General features: G+C 37.6%; 1 protein-coding gene across 3 annotated transcripts in view; it reads left to right on the top strand.

Moving 5' to 3' along the window:
• Positions 1–16997, top strand: part of LOC101746660 (solute carrier family 41 member 1) — a 146530-nt gene that overhangs the window by 84213 nt on the left and 45320 nt on the right. For all 3 annotated transcript variants that reach the window (XM_038020800.2, XM_038020799.2, XM_062676666.1), the window contains one exon: positions 11154–11246. In XM_038020800.2, coding sequence (XP_037876728.1) covers positions 11156–11246 — 91 coding nt within the window. In that variant the 5' untranslated portion in view covers positions 11154–11155. The remainder of the gene's footprint in view (positions 1–11153; positions 11247–16997) is intronic.

Raw genomic sequence — 16997 nt, 5'->3', positions numbered from 1 at the left:
AGTACTCATCAAAGCAATAAACAAAAGAAAAAAATCACTCGATAAGAGTAAACCACGCTTATGCTTTAGACCAAGATAGCTTCAGGATGACTTTGACGTTAATCATACCTTTGTGGAAGTATTAATTTCTGTACAACGCCTTGTAATGCTGACCTTTGAGATGATTGTCTGCGAACAGCGCTTGTAACTCGATATGTCAGGAATTAGACTCTTTAACTCGTCTTGAGTTGCGAACGAGGAGAGTGCTCGCGTGAGAAACATTTAATTTCAGTCCAAATATACACCTGAATATATCCGTGTTGATGTGTGTCATTATTATATCAGAATCGCATTAAGTGGAAGGCATTGGGGAAGGCCTATGTCCAGCTGTGGGCAGATAAAGGCTGATGATGATGATGTGTGTCGCATTGTAACATGACTTGTATGTGACTTGACACGTCGCAATGTATCTTAGACCGTAAAAACGGAGACTTAGAACTCATGTCCCAAGGTGGATGGCGGCATTTACGCTGTAGATGTCTATGGGCTCCGGTAACCACTTAACACCAGGTGGGCCATGGGTACGTCCATACATCGAAGCAATAAAAGATAAATAAATAAAAACTTGCTTCATGGGACATGTGATATATTTTTAAAACGATTCAAGAGTCATGTTTAGATGTCTGTGGGTTGCCCACTTCCCACACCCAAAGATACTTCATATACTCGTATACCCAGCAGTGGACGAATGTTTTCATGATGCTGGATCTGGGATCTGGACTGTTGTCGCATCGAAATTATTTGCAAAAAAAATTATTAGATTAATCTATTCTTTTTTTTTTATTGCTTAGATGGGTGGACGAGCTCACAGCCCACCTGGTGTTAAGTGTTTACTGGAGCCCATAGACATCTACAACGTAAATGCGCCACCCACCTTGAGATATAAGTTCTAAGGTCTCAATATAGTTACAACGGCTACACCACCCTTCAAACCGAAACGCATTACTGCTTCACGGCAGAAAATAGGCAGGGTGGTGGTACCTACCCGTGCGGACTCACAAGAGGTCCTACCACCAGTCAAAAACTCTGCCACTATTTTAAATAAATAAAAGTTTAAATCAAATTAAAAAACTCCTTATCGCGTTCTTCTTGTATCCTGAAGGTAGGTTTGCGGGCACACGCTACGTACACAATAACTTTAACTTTGTACCTGACTATAAATAGCTATTGTACAGTCCGGCATCGTTGGGGTTTGTCGTTGATTTTAAATTGTGATAAAATCGGCAAAGCACAGTAGTGATAGTTCAAGGTAGAGGGGGAAGAGGTCGACCGAAGAAGACTTGGATGGAGTGTGTGAATGACGATATGAGAGAGAGAGAGAGGCGTGAGTGTTGAGATGACGGCTGATAGAAGAGAATGGAAGATAAAAATTAGCTGTGCCGACCCCACCTAGTGGGATAAGGTGGAGAAAAAGAAGAAGAAAATCGGCAAAGCGTCTTTTAAAACACAGTTAGTTATATTAACTTTTTTTTTTATTTATTATTGCCCTTGTAGGCAGACGAGCATACGGCCCACCTGATGATGAGTGGTTACCGTCGCCCATGGACTTCAGCAATGCCAGGGGCAGAGCCGAGCCGCTGCCTACCGAAAAGCCTACCGAAGCTTGATTTGTAAGCGTGTGTTTGTTTGTATCTAAGTCTTTGAATGTAATTTTCAATGATCAATTCATACGTTTGATTAACTTGAAAATTTTAATTCGTATCAATAACAGATGACAATAGCAATAATTTTAGAACTTCTCCCTCATATCCTGACAAGATAAGAAAAACTGAAACAAATTCTTAGTTCGGTTTTCCATATTATTTTTTGTTGTTGTTGTTTTTAAACTATATATTTTTAGGGACCACAAATGTCCCCGTAGCAATTATTAATATGTATGGACTAGCGATAATTATTTTTTATAGCTTAGATGGGTGGACGAGCTCACAGCCCACCTGGTGTTAAGTGGTTACTGGAGCCCATAGACATCCACAGTGTAAATGCGCCACTCACCTTGAGATGTTAGTTCTAAGGTCTCAGTATAGTTACAACGGCTGCCCCACCCTTCAAACCGAAACGTATTACTGCTTCACGGCAGAAATAGGCAGGGCGGTGGTACCCACCCGCGCGCACTCACAAGAGGTCCTACCACCAGTAATTACGCAAATTATAATTTTGCGGGTTTCATTTTTATTACACGATGTTATTCCTTCACCGGGAAGTCAATCGTGAACATTTGTTGAGCACGTATTTCATTAGAAAAATTGGTACCCGCCTGAGATTCGAACATCGGTGCATCGCTCAACGCGAATGCATCGGACGTCTTATCCGTTAGGCCACGACGACTTCATGTCGATAGCACGTGCCGTTGTAATCCCGATATACGTTAATCACTTAAATGAACACGTGTCTTATTAATCCTTGCCCGATATAGAGGCTCAACATATTATACATAATACATTTTTTGCAAAATAGCTCATAAATTATTGTAAAAATAAAAATTCCGGTTTTAATTTCATTAGACAGTTTTATCTTATACCTTTAAACGAGCAATTCTTGTATATTAATATATATATAATCTGAATCTCGGAAACGGCTCCAACGATTTTCATAAAATTTAGTATACAGAGGATTTCGGGGGCGATAAATCGATCTAGCTAACGATTTATCTTCAGAAAATGTTGTTTTTTTCGGGTTTTCAATAATCAACTTTATCGATAATCAACTTTATGACTCTTCCCGACATCTATTGGCGAATAACAATACTATTTTTTTTAATTGAGGGCAACTAACTGCTTTAAAGACACAACGAGATGACGTTATTACAAAAAAAAACAGAGCAAAGTTCGATCATCGTCTAGTGGTGATTTAATAGGGGCAACGTATTACAATTACTTTCAGGTTTATGTGTAGAAAATATATGAACAGAATTGTTTCGAGGGCACGATGCATCTCTGCAAGCTAGGCCCGTGGAATATTCCTCCAAATTAATTCAGAACTAGTGGTCCCCCATTAGTCAAAATTCGACTATAATTAATTAGAATAAGTTTGAACATTATTATGGTTCTATTGTCAAAGACTACTATATCACAAATTTCGCCAAGACTACACTTTAATCAAATATTGTTAAAGACAAACAATAATCTATTTTCAATTTTATAATATTTTTTTTTTTTTTTATTGCCCTTGTAGGCAGACGAGCATACGGCCCACCTGATGGTGAGTGGTTACCGTCGCCCATGGACTTCAGCAATGCCTGGGGCAGAGCCAAGCCGCTGCCTACCGCTTAATACTCTCCACAAGCCTCGTTTGAAGAAGGACATGTCATAGCGCTCAGGAAACACCGTGGAGGGGAGCTCATTCCATAGCCGGATGGTACGTGGCAAAAAAGATCTCTGGAAACGCACTGTGGATGACCGCAGTGGCTCCAGGTAGTATGGATGAACTCTACTCCGGTGGCGGGCGGTGCGATGGTAAAAACGAGATGCCGGTATCATCTCGAACAATTCCTCAGAGCACTCCCCATGGAACATACGGTACAAAATACAGAGGGAACCGAAGTCCCTCCGCAGACCCAGAGGCTCCTCAATTTACTGGTGGTAGGACCTCTTCTGAGTCCGCGGCGGGTATCTAAGCTATAAAAAAAAAATTGACCAGACTATAAGCAAGAAGAAAAGTTTTGACAATAAACAAATACAATGCATGCGTGTGTGTATCAAAAACATCGTAGTGTGTGTAATGTGTTTTTTTATTGATTTGATGTGTTTTTTTGCATAGTAAAAAAATATATTAACATTCTGTACTCCTTCTCTATATTCTCTATAAGTTTGGGAAATTTCATACTCCTCCGACCGCGCAATTTTCGTAAAAAGGGGTACAAAGTTTTTGCTTCACGTATTAATATATAGACAGGTACACAATTATGTTTTGGTAAAGCAGTTCGAGGCTCAGACGCGGGTTCATAAATGCTATGAGGTTTTCATCTGCATGACTGCACAGACGGTGCCTTTGTTTTTTCTACCTATGCTGATAGCCTTGGGAAGCTATATCAGCTTCTCCTTGACGTCTAGGTGACCTCACGGGGCTCAAACCGGCTGAGCTGCTAGCACTGGCCCTAGCAAGAGCAATGCTTCGCAGAATCTACCGCCGGATCGGAAACACGACCCACTGAGAAGATCCGGCGAGAAACTCAGTGGGCTGTGTCTATGGGTGACGGTGCCTAAAGCACTCGGCCCATAAGTATGAAGCCGACGTTTGTTACTGAACAAAAAAGTTATTGCTAAAATGGCCTACAGATTTTCTAAAGTATGTATTTATTTTTTCATTTTGTCTTGCTGTGCATTACCGCCGCCTGTGACGCTCTTGAGATCTTCAAGCAGTGTTCTAGAACAGATTGTTCAGAAAAGACGTTATCAAAAACAGCCATGAATCAATTCGTCGAATCAATAACGTGAATACATTAAATAATATATTTGCATTAGACATCTTCAGGTCTAACACTAGGAGCGGGCTTAGGGACCGTACTCGTCGAACTCGACAAAGAGGTCGACGTGCAACCTAACCCATACATCAGCCCGCTGAGTTTCTCGCCGGATCTTCTCAGCGGGTCGCGATTCCGATCCGGTAGTAGATTGATTCGCGAAACAATTGCTCTTGAGTTGTTAGGTCTTCTTCGAAGGCGCTCGGGCAGCTGTTAGCAAATCCCACCCCTCTTGGCTGAGCCTTTGCTCGCCCACCTGTCCTGGTGAAACTGGAAAGGCCTCCGGGTCACCAGTAATCTTTTAATCTTAAACAAAATAAAAAAATTTTTAATAATATCAATAACAAATTTATTTCGATTGTAGAATTTAATCTATAGCTTGCATTGGTTTATCTTTATTTTTTAAAATCATATAGATTTTACCCGACGTTCATCGCAAAAATCGATCGTGAAGCGGTTAGCAATTTAAAGTTCTCAGACAAGCATACAAGTTTTATTAATTAAAAATAAAAATACCATAATGTATTATAATAAAAATCAATCAAAAAACTAAATTAATAAAAAAAAATATCGAGAGATAAAAGGCTAATACTTAATAGGCTTAAGCGACTTTTCGCTTGATACGGGACATTAATCTTTGTAATTAAAGGTATTTAGCTGCTGATACTAAATACCTTTCGTTCGTTCGATGTTTTTAATTGAACTTCAATTATATTTTTATCTATACTATAATATTATAAAGAGGAAAAAAAAAATTTGTTTGTTTGTTTGTATTGAATAGTCCCCGAAACTACTGAACCGATTTAAAAAATTCCTTCACTGTTGGAAAGCTACGCTATCCCCGGGTGACATAGGCTATATTTATTATATTTTCAAAAAAAATAAGAACCCTTACTGAAACTCCAATAATGTAACCCAATGTGTAAAAAAATTACCTAAAACTCTTTACATCGCGTTCGCTGCTTCCCAAGCGAAGCCGGGGCGGGCCGCTAGTTAATTATATTTTTTCTAAATTTTAAACTTTAAATGGCTTCCTTGTACAGTTGCGAAAATTTCGCCTAAACCTTTCAACCCTCTAAGAACTTTACCCTTTACTGTGGATCGAGGATCTTAAATTCATTTCATATGAGGCTAGAATTCCATTTAATATAAAGAAATCATTACTGGTGGTAGGACCTCTTGTGAGTCCGCGCGAGTGGGTACGACCACCCTGCCTATTTCTGCCGTGAAGCAGTAATGCGTTTCGGTTTGAAGGGTGGGGCAGCCGTTGTAACTATACTTGAGACCTGAGAACTTAAATCTCAAGGTGGGTGGCGCATTTACGTTGTGGATCTCTATGGGCTCCAGTAACCACTTAACACCAGGTGGGCTGTGAGCTCGTCCACCCATCTAAGCAATAAATAAAAAAACTTACTACATTCAAACCATTGAACTATATTACTAGCGTAGTAGTAGTACCTCAATGCTTCAAACTTGAATTTTGCTGCGTTTACGCTGCAGATAAAGGAGTTTGAAGGGGTGTGGTTAATGCGGAATGTTAATAAAATGTCGGTGACAAAGATGAATACTAAAGGCTTCGAGTTATGGAAAAAGTGTTGTGGAATTGATTTATTTTTAACCGACTTCAAAAAAGGAGGAGGTTCTCAATTCGACTGTATGTTTTTTTTTATGTTTGTTACCTCATAACTTTTGACTGACGGAATCGATTTTGATGATTCTTTTTTAATTAGAAAGCTGACAATTTAGTCCAGTTCTGATAATGGTATCCGGTAGAAAACCATATAAGTTAATTAAATTTGCATTAAGTACGTGCGCGACAAATAGATGAATAACTCAATAACTCAATATCACGCCAACCGATTTATCCGATGATTATTGTTTTTAAGTGTATATTAATTTGTTTTGGAATATCATAATTTTTTTTCTATTTGAAGTCGGTTTTTCTTAAAGCATAGGTATCTATTTATTAGAATCCAGAAACTAAATTACAATAAACTAGACTTTGAATGTCGTCTCTTTATTTACACAGAGAAATATATTGTCATAAATAGTATGAGTTAGTAACAAATAAATGTTATATACATACGTCGAATCTATCATGTACAACGTCGACCAGGTAAATAATAAAAAAAACACCTGGATTTGAATTCGAACGCGGTACATTCAAAATAAATATTGTCATACTATTTGTTTAAATTAATATTTTTATTTTTTATTGCTTAGATGGGTGGACGAGCTCACAGCCCACCTGGTGTTAAGTGGTTACTGGAGCCCATAGAGATCTACAACGTAAATGCGCCACCCACCTTGAGATATAAGTTCTTAGTACAATTACAATGGCTGCCCCACCCTTCAAACCGAAACGCATTACTGCTTCACGGCAGAAATAGGCGGGGTGGTGGTACCTAGCCGTGCGAACTCACAAGAAGTCCTACCACCATAATTAACTAAATAACACGATATCTACGGTCTGTCTGCTGATAAGACAAATAGCAAAGCCGTTAGAAAAATATATTAATAATTTCAAGTACTCTTGTTCAAAGTTGTGCGGTTTTGTTAAAGATCATAGTAATGAAATATATTTTTTTTTCTTTATGTAATGTTCAAAATTCAAAATATTGGTTGGAGATGTGGAAGCTATATAATTGGATCAACCTTCAATCAATTATAGAATAGTCAAGGAAATAAGGACCTACCGTACGTACTTCTGCGCCAAACAAAAAGCTCTTTGAACTTAGAGCAAGATTTCGCCTTAAACTTTATATACATAGCTCGTAAACATTAGCTAAACCGTAAGATTGATTGACACTCTGCCTTTATTCTGTATATATATAAAAATGAATTGCTGTTCGTAAGTCTCGCTAAAACTCGAGAACGGCTGGACCGATTTGGCTAATTTTGGTCTTGAATTATTTGTGGAAGTCCAGAGAAGGTTTAAAAGGTAGATAAATATGAAAATGCTCGGAACTAAACAAAAAAAAACAATTTGTCATTCCTTTGATGTGTCCTCCGTCGGACGGATTCACTTTGTTTGTTTTAAGTTTATATTATACAAAAGTTTAGGTCTTTTATTTATCGATTGGGGCACTACGAAGTCTCTTTACCTAGTATTTATTGCAAAACTAGCGACCCTCCCTCGCTTCGCTTCGGAAACTGTAATTTATTATTGATTTCTCCACTATCTAATGGATGTTATTATACATATAAATCTTCCTCTTCAATCACTCTATCTATTAAAAACCGCATCAAAATCCGTTGCGTAGTTTTAAAGATTTAAGCATACATAGGGACAGAGAAAGCGACTTTGTTTTATACTATGTAGTGAAGCCACGTCTTAGTCTTAACACAACAAGGCTAAGCTAACAACACTAGCCATTTTGTGTTGGATAAAGCAACTACAACTTCTTTTATACGAGCAAATGTAATTACTGCGAAACAATTCACAAAATATAGCTTCACAATACATATTTTAGCTATTTTTACATGACCGATATTAATTTATTTTACATAAATTACTTTTAACTAAGATAAACTAACTATTATCCAGCCTAATAATGAATGGCGCCAACATCGTTTGCATAACAATTATAATACTTAATTAAATTATAATATAAATTAATATTTATGGTTTATTAATATTTAATTATTTATAAAGTCATATGTGTTTTTTTAAACAATAATATAAACATTAAACATATTCTGAACATTTTCACATCAAAACAGTGTCTGCTAATTATTAAATATGGTATAATAACAGTTTCATCTTTCTAATAATAAATAAATAATAACGTAGAATAAACTAAACTATATATTATTATGTTAATTAATGTCAATAGTGACGTTTGCGGCCCATACACACAATAACTTTGACAATTTTGCACCTGACTATAAAATTAGCTATGCGAATAACAGTTCTTGTCTTTCGCCGCCTAACCATAAATCATCAGCAATAGCGGGCTTAGAAGGCGCCGTCAACCAAACATTACTTCAGAATAGGATTTTTTTTTTTTTTTGGTCAGGAGGAAATCGCCCGACTTCCGCCCTCCACTGGGGAGATAGAGAGAGCATGTCAGAGTCGAACTGACTAAAACCTCCTGTCGCTCAACAACCAACGTCCAAACCTCGCATGAGACAGAACTCATGAAGAGGCAAAGGGGGGAAAGTGAAGCGTTTAGTGCGGAGCACATCTTTCCCATCACCCTCCCCCTCAGAATAGGATAACGAACGTCAACTATCTCGAATCAAAGAAATACAAGATTGCACAAAGTGGGAATGAGGTGCTCGCTCCGGGTATTTCAATACTGCAATAATTGTTACGTTATAATACTCATTGTAAAAATGAATATTTAAAAAAAGAAAAAAAAAACAATAATATTAAAAAAAAAAGACACCCCGCTGAGTTTCTTGCCAGTTCTTCTCAGGACGGCGGAGGCTAGTTTTTGTGTATTGCCGGTAGTTCTTTTTGACGTTCAACAAGTGTGTACTTTCATTTATCTCTATATATAAAAATGAATTGCTGTTCGTTTGTCTCGCTAAAACTTGAGAACGGCTGGACCGAATTGGCTAATTTCGGTCTTGAATTATTTGTGGAAGTCCAGAGAAGGTTTAAAAGGTAGATAAATATGAAAATGCTCGGAACTAAATAAAAAAAACAATTTATCATTCCTTTGATGTGTCCCCCGTCGGACGGATTCACTTTGTTTGTTTTATGTTTATATTATACAAAAGTTTAGGTCTTTTATTTATCGATTGAGGCACTACGAAGTCTGCCGGGTCAGCTAGTGTTAAATTTTTTTTTTTTATTTGAATTGAATCGAAGCTTGGCTACTCCCGAATTGGCTCGATAAAACATCGACAGATCATCAAATGATAAACATGTTTATGAAACGATTGTAAAGATTAATCGTGATCGATACTGCATTATCGAACATAATTAAGCTTTTAAGTTGAAAAAGTTAATGTATCTCTATCAAACGAGTCATTGTTCGAGGGCTTTGCGATTTACTACAACAAAAAAAAAACGCTTTTTTATTGCCGTTGCAATGGACGGACGAAAGTTTTTTTTTTTTATTGCTTAAGGGGTGGTCGAACTCACAGCCCACCGGGTATTAACTAGTTACTAGAGTCCATAGACATCTGTAACGCAAATGCTTTTTTTTTTTTTTTTTTTTTATGATTGAAAGTTTACTGGTAGCCCGAAGGCCTTTCCAGTTTCACCAGGACAGGTGGGCGAGCAAAGGCTCAGCCAAGAGGGGTGGGATTTGCTAACAACTGCCCGAGCGCCTCCGAAGGAGACCTAACAACTCAAGAGCAATTGTTTCGCGAATGAATCTACTACCGGATCGGAATCGCGACCCGCTGAGAAGATCCGGCGAGAAACTCAGCGGGCTGATGCATGGGTTAGGTTGCACGTCGACCTCTTTGTCGAGTTCGACGAGTACGGTTACCGGGGTCCCTAAGCCTGCCCCTAGTATTAGAGCTGAAGGCATCTAATGCAAAGGTTATTGGATCTGATGGATAACGCAAATGCGCCACCCACATTGAGATATGAGTTCTAATGTCTCAAGTATAGTTACAACAGCTGCCCCACCCTTCAAACCGAAACGCATTACTGCTTCACGGCAGAAATAGGCAGGTTGGTGGTACCTACCCGCGCGGACTCACAAGAGGTTCTACCGCCAGTAGTTACATTATTAAATGTAATATTGTAAAATGTAATTATTAAATGTAATAGAAGTAAAATTATGACTAAATTAAAAATGAAAGTAATCATAAATAATCATGTTAATAGTCATAAACTAAATAAATAGGGCAATGAAAGTACCTTAATATACCGAAGAAGGATTATTGTAGATATTAAAGAAGAATAGTTACAGTCGAGAAGTAGATAATGACAGATAGGAATTGGAAACGACAAATACACTAAGAGTCTTGGGTAAGAATAATTCATATTTACTAAAAATTCGAACAGGGTTAGTGAGAAATATGTGACTAATAAGTAGCCTAACTACCTAGAACGGTTGTATGTTTTCATAGTCACATATATATACCATTCTCGTCGCCAGTGAGATATATGTGACTATGGAAACAAACAACCGTTCTGAGCGCGTACTGGTTTATTACTGGTGACGATTAGCATTTTTTTTTCCTGTCTATGATGATAGCCTTGAGAGGCTATTTCAGCTTCACTCTAACGTGTGTAGGTGAGCTCACGGGGCTCAAACCGGAGAGTTGCTAACACTGACCCTAGCTAGAGCAGTGCTTCGCAGAATCTACCATCGGATCGGAAACGCGACCAACTGAGAAGATCCGGCGAGAAACTCAGTGGGCTGTGTCTATGGGTTAATTTACTCGTCGAGCCCTTCGTCGCAAGCGACGGGTTCGACGAGGACGGTAACCGGTGCTTGAGGTACCTAAAAGCACCGTTAATAGATCGGGAGGATCCGTAATGACGTGTTTAGGGTGACGTCGAGTGTTTACCATTCGATCCACAGGATCGGGTATGAACACCGTCAGTGAACCTACCAACTTACTCGTCGGGATGTGCGTTTTAATAACCGACTGCCCAGCGGCAGAAAAAGTACGAGAGAGGTGTCCGTTCCCAGTACAGTGTCATTCTTGTAACGAGTTTAAAAGACGGTTTCTGTTGTTCCAGGTATGGTTGTTGCAGTAGATGTCACCAGATCAACCGAGAAGAACGACGACCAAACGCCATACCTCAATGACAACCCCGTCTTCACTATCAGAGGTTTGTGATGCAATTATGTATGTTTGTTATAGACTGCTTCCTCCCTCTTCGCGTCGTTCTCCTCATTACTGAGGGTTGTGACTCCCCCGCTGCATCAGTTTCTCCCGTACGATTTCCCTCCATCTGCTGCAATCCTTAGCTTCATGAAGGGCATTGTGGAAGTTGATGTTTAGAGAAGATCGTATTTGGTCCGACCATCTCGTGGGACTGCGTCCTCTGGGACGTTTGCCATCTACCTTTCCTGTCACCATCAGCTGTTCATGATTGTGACCCTCTTTGCGAGCAATATGTCCGACTATAAACTGCTTAGCAGCTGAAATATGCGGTTGTACTGACATACATAGACTCATAATGTTCACTCATAATTATCATTCTCCTATCTTTTTCCCAGTCACCTGGGGTCGGCGCAACATGTTTTCTCTTTCCATACTCCTCTATCATATACCATTTCTTTGCTCACTCCCTTCTTACACATATCGTCTTACACACAATCCATCCCTTTTTTCTTAGGTCTACATCTTCCTCTAAAGCCTTCCACATTCATAGTTAAAACTCTCTTAACAACCTCATTGTCATTTCGTCTCATCACATGTCCATACCATCCCAAACGCGCACTTCTCAACTTCTCTGTCACAGGTGCCACTCTCAGACTACCTTTAACATATGCTTTTTCCTGTTCCTCAGAATGTTCACTATCAGTTGCAATAATACATAAGTATATAAATTTTCCAATGTGTTTGGAAGTCGTCGTGGCCTAAAGCATAAGACGTCGGGTGCATTCGTATCCAGCGATGCACCGGTGTTCGAATCCCGCAGGCGGGTACCGCTTTTTCTAATGAAATACGTACTCAACAAATGTTCATGATTGACTTCCACGGTGAAGGAATAACACAGAGTAATAAAAATTAAACCCGCAAAATTCTATTTTGCGTAATTAGATACTGGTGGTAGGACCTTTTGTGAGTCCGCGCGGGTAGGTACCACCGCCCTGCCTATTTCTGCCGTGAAGCAGTAATGCGTTTCGGTTTGAAGGGTGGGGTGGCCGTTGTAACTATACTGAGATCTTAGAACTTATATATCAAGGTGGGTGGCGCATTTACGTTGTAGATGTCTATAGGCTCCAGTAACCACTTAACACCAGGTGGGCTGTGAGCTCGTCCACCCATCTAAGCAATAAAAAAACCATTATTCCAAAATATGCTTCAATGTATGTATGAGTCAGTCGTTAATTAGGTAAATAATAATTTATGATTGGTGCCTGCCTGTGGGATTTGAACACCGGCACAACGAAATGGCTCGATACGAAGACACCACACGTCTTATCTTTTGTTCCAAGAGCCAATTTCTATTACTAGAGGTCCCGCAGTAGTCGAAATTCGACTATAATTAATTGGAATTGTAAGTTTGTACACTATTATGATTGTATTTTATACTTCTATAATCACAAATTTCGCCAAGACTACACTATAAAAAATATTAACAAAGACAAAAAATATTTAATCTATTCTAAATTTGACAACAGACGTCAAGAACAAAAGTTTGACAATAAATAGTATACATGCGTGTGTGCGTCAAATACATGGTATGTAGTGTGTGTAATGTTTTATTTATTGATAAAAATATGATTGTATCTTTTATGCATTATAAAAAAAAAATATTAGCATTGTGCACTTCTTCTCTATATTCTCTATAAGTGTGGAAAATTTCATACTCCTCCGTCCGTGAAATTTTCGTAAAAAGGGATACAAAGTTTTTGCTTCACGTATTAATATATTTAAGATTACTTATCTATTCTATTATTATTATCTATTAATTATCCTATTATTACTTACGTTGCACAACGGCCACATCAAAATTCTCAACCATCGATCATATTTCAACATTATCGTTTTTTTTTTATCATGATGCATTAACGGTACGTATGTAACAATATATTGCAAATCGATTGATTACAAAAACCATTTCTAATTATAGATTGATGCGAGTGACGCGATCGTCGCTTTTCATCAGACTTACTAGTTCTCATGATAAAATCAGATATAATAAATACGAAAGGTCCTCAGAAACTTACGTAATATATAAAGACAATATACATAAATGAACTGTAATCGCTGTTACATGTATATAGTAATTATGGTGGTCAGAGAACCTCATCGAGATGGTGAAAATCACTTCCGCGACATTAGGCACCATCGGTGGTAATATATCGATGTTAGGCACAGACAAAGTTTACGATTGACTTCCACGGTGAAGGAATAACATCGTGTAATAAAAATGAAACCGGCAAAATTATAATTTGCATAATTACTGGTGGTAGGACCTCTTGTGAGTCCGCACGGGTAGGTACCACCGCTCTGCTTATTTCTGCCGTGAAGCAGTAATGCGTTTCGGTTTGAAGGGTGGGGCAGCCGTTGTGACTATATTGAGACCTTAGAACTTATATTTCAAGGTGTGTGGCGCATTTACGTTGTAGATGTATATGAGCTCCAGTAACCTTTTACACCAGGTGGGCTGTGAGCTCGTCCATCCATCTAAGCCATAAAAGAAAGAACAATGATCAATGGCATTCGGCATTTACTATTATTACCCTAGAGCTGCCCCACCGCATCTTTTCGAGTGGTTGACGCAAAAGCTGAACAGTAAATTCACCGGAGAATGGTTAGCGGTGTTCTCTGAGCATTGTCCAAACATTATTTTTATTGTCTATTTTAAACTTATATAAATCAAAATGCAAGTTAGCTTAATAACCTAAAAGTACATATTAATATCCGCAACACGCTTCGTCAGATTATAGAAACAGAGTTATCAGCAACATGCTTCGTCAAAAAGGACAATAATTACTTTCAGCTGCAAGCGTCGTCATAAGTAACCTCAACATTATACCAAGCATTATACCAATATACTAGCGGACCCGACAGACGCAGTCCTGTGAATGCATACAAAAGAGTTCATACAAATCGGTCCAACCGCTTAGGAGGAGTTCAATGACGTACAATAGAATTGTATATACATAAAGATAATAGCAAGAAGTATTATTTTTTAAACACCGAACTTCGTGGTTGGCCCCTGGATTATTTATTATCTGAATTAATTATCCGATTTAGCGTATTTAAGGCGTTTACTTGTGATAGGGCGTATGACAAGCCCGCACGAGTAGGTAGCGATATCCTGTACATTACCAACGCGAAGCAGTCTGGCGTGGTAGCTTGCAGCATAGGATGCGTTATACAATTGAGACTAGGACCTCACGTCTCAAGGTGCCGGTATTCACATTGTGAGGTCTATCGGCTCCAGCAATCCTTTAACCAAGTAGCCGGTTCATTCATCTACGCGATAACTATGTACTTTTATAGTGGCCCTTCCTTGTTTGACTCGGCATTTAGCTTTAGTCTTCTTATATTATTATATATTATACATAAGTTTATTTCGTTGAAAAATCGAACCAATCGCAATTAACAATCAATACTTTTATCTAAAATACAACATATCTATACTAATATTATAAAGCTGAAGAGTTTGTTTGTTTGGTTGAACGCACTAATCGCAGGACCTACTGGTCAGATTTGAAAAATTCTTTCAGTGTGAGATGATAGCTAATTTATTGAGAAAGGCTATAGGCTATATAAAGACCAATACAAGCGAAGCACTAATAAAGAATGTTTCAAAATCGGGGTTTTTATTCCCTTTTGAGAGCTTCCGCTGCGTGCGCTGCGGAAACGGTTAAGGTTTCGGTAAAATAATGTATGATAGAATTGTTCCCTTTTAAAAATTCTAAAAAAAAGTTCGCGACACCATGTCTGTATTTTAAGGTTGGCTCAACATAACCTTTTTTATGCTAATCAAATTTGTTCTAAAATAATTATTATTTATGAAGATGTTTTTATAAAGATGACATTAATCCTTATCCAATTAAATATACGTTATTAATTACAACTATCTAATTTAAAGAAATTTGGCCTTTAAATCATTTGATTTCAATGAGTATCTTAGAAGATATCGCAATTTTAAAATTACATCGCAATAAAATAATGATCAAGCGCGTAATAATAAATAAATGATGTACAAGGCACCGGCCGGCCGGTGCGCGGCGGCACAGAATAAGAACAATAACAAGAAACACCCAAATCACTTCAAAATAGGCTTTGAAAATTGTAGATTTTTCTCGTATTCTCCAGAATCCCATTATCAGATCTTGATCCTGATGATTACAGGACCATTCGGGAAGTCTACCCTTTAGAACAAAATAAAATAAAAAAGAATGATCAGAATCAGTTCAAGCATTCTCGAGAAATCGGTGAACATACATAGATAAAAAAAAAGGTGGTCAAATTGATAACCTCCTCTTTTGAAGTCGGTTAAAAACGTAATTTTGGTACCTTAAATACCTCCTTAACATTCTATTATTCAAAAATATTTTCACCTTCTACGTAAATGAAGTCGCGGGTAAAATTTAGCGTTATCCCAAATTAACTATTCCACGCGGACAAAGTCGCGGGATAAAACTAGTCTACAATAATACACATTCATATTCACGTAATTAATTGAAATAATCTAATCAATTTAAATAAGATTATGTATACTTTTTAGTAATTGGTGAATGCTAAAGTCAAGCTTAAAGTATCCATCGAGGTACAGTGGATAAGTTATACGCCATTAGGTTTGGGACGCTAAATAGCGAAGCTCAGGGGTAAATCAATAAATCAATAAAACAACGAACGGCACGCGTGGTTATTCGAGGCAGAAGTAGTGGTAGACTTGGAACATGAAGAGGATACATCTTATCAAAATTAAAGGAAAAAGAAAAAAGGACTTGAATGGAGAAGTAAGGCGTTTATGTTTTATAGAGAGTCGTTGTAATATCTCGCTCTTTATTAACCATAGCCTTCGAAGAACCACTCGGATCGGAATCGCGACCCACTGAGTATGATCTGGCGAGAAATTTAACGGGCTGATGTTTAAGTTAGGTTATTTTTCCTCTCTACCGCAGACCGTCTCCTCTCTTTTCAGTCGGGTTATTATTGACAGGAGTAAGATGTGGTCAATTATGGCGGTGTCGTATATCTTAGACCAGTTATCTCGCGTTGCCGGCTGTCTCTGATTCTCACAATCTTCTTCTGTCAGTCGCCGTTTGACCTGAAATCAAATAAATAATAGTTTAAAAAACTAACAAAATAAGCGTTTATAGAAAATTTAACTAAAAAATAGACAAATAAATTTTAATAAGATTGAATTAAAAATAGTGTAAGAAAAAATGATTTTATTGTAAAAAAGCTTGGGTTCCTTTTCAGGATATTATCAAAATAACCCTTCTACTCATATCTGTTCATAAAATATTTTTAACTACTGATACCATGCATCCCACGCTTTTTTACAGTAAAATATAATCTTTTTTTCTTACACTATTTTTAATTCAAAATTATAAAAATTTATTTTCTATTTGTTAGTTGGATTTTCTATAAAAGCTTATTTTGTTAGTTTTTTTAAACTAGTATTTATTTTTCATTTTTTAGTTGAATTTAATTATTTTTTTAAGTATTGAATTGGTATCGGTCCTTAATAAGTATACCAAATTTCGAGTTAATCCGACGTTTTGAAGGGGGTCAAAATCATGTTCAAAGATTCCGTTACAAACATACATACATACATACATACGTCTGAAGATAATAAAAGCATATTAAAAATGATTGAATCGACTTGAAACAGTTAAAACCAAAAAAGAATAAACAAGGGTCCGATTCGCGGCGAATGTTC

The sequence above is a fragment of the Bombyx mori genome, chromosome 27 (assembly GCF_030269925.1).
Source record: "Bombyx mori chromosome 27, ASM3026992v2".
Taxonomy (NCBI): Eukaryota; Metazoa; Arthropoda; class Insecta; order Lepidoptera; family Bombycidae; genus Bombyx; species Bombyx mori.
Note: the sequence above shows the minus strand (reverse complement) of the source record. Positions and strands in the feature narration are given on the sequence as shown.